Source organism: Bactrocera latifrons, unplaced genomic scaffold (genome assembly GCF_001853355.1).
Source record: "Bactrocera latifrons isolate USDA-ARS-PBARC rearing strain unplaced genomic scaffold, ASM185335v1 scaffold_11, whole genome shotgun sequence".
In the NCBI taxonomy this organism is placed as follows: domain Eukaryota; kingdom Metazoa; phylum Arthropoda; class Insecta; order Diptera; family Tephritidae; genus Bactrocera; species Bactrocera latifrons.
The window spans coordinates 283307-287726 of NW_017534519.1; the positions used below are offsets into that span (position 1 = coordinate 283307).

A 4420-nucleotide genomic window follows, 5' to 3' on the forward strand; every position below is an offset into this window, starting at 1 on the left:
CTTCAGAACGTTCTTCTATTAAATAAATGTCGCGATTATGGGGATCATCTTTGAAATGTTCTCACATGAAATGACGTGAGTGTGAGGAGCATATATGCTATATTCTTATAGATACTTCCCTCTAACCAACAAGAGTCTAGAATTATACTGGATTCAGTCAGATAAATTGCATGTTTTGCTGGCCAACGCTAAAAACGCCTCATGCAATGCGACAACAACAAAAGCTTCAAAGTGCATTCGGCTGTGGAGAAATATGCGAAACAAATAAACAAAAGGCACACCAATAAATGGATTCCCGTGTAAACAGTCAATTTTCGTAGCTAAGCAAATATAGATGTGCTGAATTTAATGCACATGCAAAGCAAATACTCCCACTCACACATGCTCGAGCGTCCCCGAAAGCGAGGCCTATATAAAAGTGACGACCGCAGAACAAAAAACTCAATTCCGTTTGTGGTTGTGAACGGTGAAAGAAACACTTAGCAAGTCGAAACAATTGCGAATTTATTTAACGGTTTGTTGTTTTGGAGTAATTTTAGATTTTTTGTGACAGGCCTTTGAAAAAATATTTCGGTTTAATTATTACCGCGCTTAAACAGTTCGTACATTTCGATGTTTTTGTTTTCGCTTGAATGTGATTGACATTCGCAGTGCTTGGTTGTTGTTGTTGGGGCGCTTTGCTTTCGCAGCTATTGTTTACGCTGCTTCAATTACCGCAACATAAATGTGAAACATTTGACGCAGCCTTTGTCCTTTGCCTGCATTTTTTCGAAAGAGGAAATAAAATAATTACCGTTGTTATTGATTTCTATTTAAATTTCTGGCGACATTTGGTTTTAGCTGCTCAACAACCAAAAGTGCGCCTTGCGCGGTWGTGTGKCAGTGGGAGGGGGGAGAGGAGTGTGGCTTTTTCGGCGGTTGCGCATGTGTGATTGTTGTTCGTAATTTGGCACCAAACGTTTGTGCATTCTGATTACATTTCCGGCGTAAAACAACAAAATAATAAAGCAAGAAAGCAAAACAGCGTCACATAACGGCAAAAGTGCTCAGAACGTAAACACTCGAACAATTTCAAATTTTATTTTATTCTTTGAGAAAACAAGCATTTCTATGTTCTGAATTGACTGTGAAAACAAAGCATGAACAACAAAAAAGGTCATGACCTAGTGCTCTCAGAAATGCCGAAATATCGTGGACTGTCAACAAACAAATAGGAATGCTTGTGAAGAACAGCTAATGCCCTGCTTTTTGGCGCATTGCTGCCAGTGATTTTATATCATTTTATTTATTCCACATTTTAGTGAGTTTGGCTTGAAAAAGAAAATAATCAAATCTATGAAACTTTTTCTCTTTCATTCCCACCATCAAATTAAAACAACATAACGAAACGTGAAACCAACAAGGCGACAATCCACAACGTGCTTTACAAATAGCCAGCGCGGACAGAAGTTTGAATAGAGGAACGTTCTCGAAGCTTGCAGAGAAAACCTCTACGGAAACGGATCTACAATGGTTGTGACTGGCATTCGGCGCGGCCAAGCGTTCCACGCATTTCTAATTGTCGCGCTGTCGTCATCGCTGATTCTGATGCATGTACAGGCACAGGAACCGCGACGTGACGATAAAGTAAGAAATATAACAAATTTGAAAAAGATTAAAAAAWTTCTATTGAAATTACATTTTTTTATTCTATTCGCTTTTTATTGCATAGTTTATCTGAGATTTTTCATAGTTGAGGCCTTTTATTATTGCAAACATTTATTTCACCGTTTCATATATTTTATAGTGGCCGCCGCCAGCCGTCCTGAAAATGGCCAAAATATTCCACGATATTTGTGTTGAAAAAACCGGGGTCACAGAAGGTGAGTTAAATAAACAAAAGCAACAAACATTATAAGAGTTGTAAGCGCGTGTTCAAGTATAGTACATAGTACCACTGGGAATAGTAAATATTGAATATGCGAAAATAGTCTGATGAATTGAAATATTTACCGATAATAATAAGTCATGACATGGATTGCGATCAAATTAAATTTTGGAACTATCGACGTTGTATCTAGGATCAATATCACATTCCAAACAAATAGAAAAAGTATGGTCAGCCTCGCTGTAACCCAGACCCAGACGGGTCAATCAAGGGGGAGGTTCTAAATTCAGAGTTATATAAAAATGTCACCGTTCAAAACGACGAATGCAACGTTTGTACCAGGTTTWTCAATAACTTTTGCCGTTCGATAGGAAAGGGAGTTGCTACTAGCCCAAATTTTTTTGTTTCGTTGGAAGAYTCTCTTCAATGAACGTATGTGAAGTTCCATTTCAATCTGGCAATTTATTCTTTGATTTCATTGTAATAAAATTCTCCAAAAGAGTTTATGTTTAAGGACGTCCAAAAAGCGCATCAACAACAGAAATCATAGCCAAAATACAGGATATGGTTTTGGAAGATCGTCGATTGACTGAGAGAGATTTAGTAGAGCTCTACATACATATATCATTGGGCGGTATGAGCTGAGCTATATCTTAAGTGAAATTTTGGGTTTTAGAAAACTGTGTGCCCAATGGGTGCCGCATTCGCTAATATCACATTCGAATGCGACTTTCTCAGCAACATTTGGACCGTTTTAAAAGGGATGGAGTGGATTTTGTGCATCAATTCATCACTATGGATGAGGCTTGGGTTTATCACCATGATCYTGAATCAAAACAAGAGGTTRAAGAGTKGTGTGAACCASTGTGGTTGTTCGGCTTCGAAACGAGCTTGTGTACGGAAATCGGCCAAGAAGGAAATGCATCAGTTTTTTGGAATGCGAGAGGAGTTTTTTTGTGGATTACTTCCAAACTGGTAAAAAAATTAATGCTGAATATTATTACAACCTTTTGGAATTGTTGAAGGAAAAAAATTGTGAAAAAAACCGGTTTGCAGAAGAAAAAATCGTTTTCAGTGACATCCATTTGTTGAAGTTGAAGCGTATTTTGCAGACCTTCAGGATTCCCACTTCAGGGATAAGATCCACAGATTGCAGGATTGTTCATTAATGTTCAGGAGGATTATACTGCATAATAAAGTATATTTTGAATCATAAAATTCATAAAATTGTGCTTTTCTTATCAAACGACTAAACTTATTGAAATCTGGCACGAATTTCAGAAGCTCTTAGTTGATTAGTCAGTCAAAATTGAATACAACTCAAGCCAATAACCATCATCACCTTTCTCCTTCCAGAGGCAATTAAGGAATTCAGTGATGGCCAAATACACGAAGACGAGGCGCTCAAGTGCTACATGAATTGCTTGTTCCACGAAATCGATGTGGTGGACGATAACGGTGATGTTCATCTAGAGACGCTGTTTAACACCGTACCGGGCACCGTACGCAACCAACTGATAAATATGGCAAAGGAATGTGAGCACCCGGAAGGTGACACGCTGTGCCACAAAGCATGGTGGTTCCACCAATGTTGGAAGAAGGCCGATCCGGTGGTATGTTGCACTCTCACAAAATCTTATTTGCGTTAAATTATTGATTTTATTTTTCCTTTTAGCATTATTTCYTACCATAGAGCTTTCAGTATTTCCACGGGCATTAACTTCAAGCACGAGCCTCGATTTCAAATGCGTATTGACGAAAAAGTTTGCAGCACAACGGCTGCAAGGCATTACGTAACAATTTGTAGTTGTTTTGATTTATTTTAGCGAAATTTCAGTTTCATTAAAGCATTACAGAAAATACCAAAGTCTCATACCGTTTTGCAAACAAATGTAAAAGTTAGTTGGAGGAAAGAATGAGAAGAAGAAACAGAACTTGTGTATATAAAAATACGATCGGTATAAGTGATACCAAATGTAGTTCTGAGCTTAAGGCATCAATGTGTTCTGAAGTTGAGTTACATTTATGAAACAGCGCCAACCTCTTCCAAAACTTTACATTGTTCACTCCCCTGGAATTGATCTTATCTATTGTGGAGCTCTGCGTACTATATTTCTAGCGTGATCAGTGATCAAAACTTGTGCAGCAAGAGAYCAAACTGCCGACTATTGTGACTTAGCCGAAGTAGTCACTCCTTTTTTAAATTTTTTAAAGGAATAATTTAAGTTTCGTGCACATGAAACAGGCGCGAGTTTAACTACCATAGAATTGCCACCGAAATATATTTTTACTTAGCGTTAATAAAAATAAAGGCTGGCAGATTTCAAAACAAAACTTTAGAGAGATTAGTGAAGCCGGCAMATATGCGCGAGAAATATGCCGGAAAATCAGTATTAGCCACGAATTTCGGCTGGAGAAGGAATATGTATACCGCCATTCGAGTTGTAACTAAAGCAAATCTTCGGCAGTCGCTTTAATGCCGCAACTCAGCGRCCAACTAAATTTCAGCAGCCCGYCCCATTTCGCTGCTGCCACATGCTGTGTGCAAAAATT

General features: G+C 38.3%; 1 protein-coding gene across 2 annotated transcripts; it reads left to right on the forward strand.

The window, feature by feature from the left end:
• Positions 1-426: 426 nt before the first annotated feature.
• Positions 427-3734, forward strand: LOC108972054 (pheromone-binding protein-related protein 6-like). Of its 2 annotated transcripts, none has more exons than XM_018938503.1 (5): positions 427-514; positions 1404-1626; positions 1787-1862; positions 3224-3480; positions 3543-3734. In XM_018938503.1, exons 2-5 carry the CDS (start codon positions 1510-1512, stop codon positions 3558-3560), a joined length of 468 nt encoding a protein of 155 aa, XP_018794048.1. In that variant the 5' UTR covers positions 427-514; positions 1404-1509; the 3' UTR covers positions 3561-3734. The 2 variants fall into 2 exon arrangements, with proteins under 2 accessions (XP_018794048.1, XP_018794058.1); XM_018938513.1 differs by lacking the exon at positions 427-514 and adding an exon at positions 1113-1300.
• Positions 3735-4420: the final 686 nt, after the last annotated feature.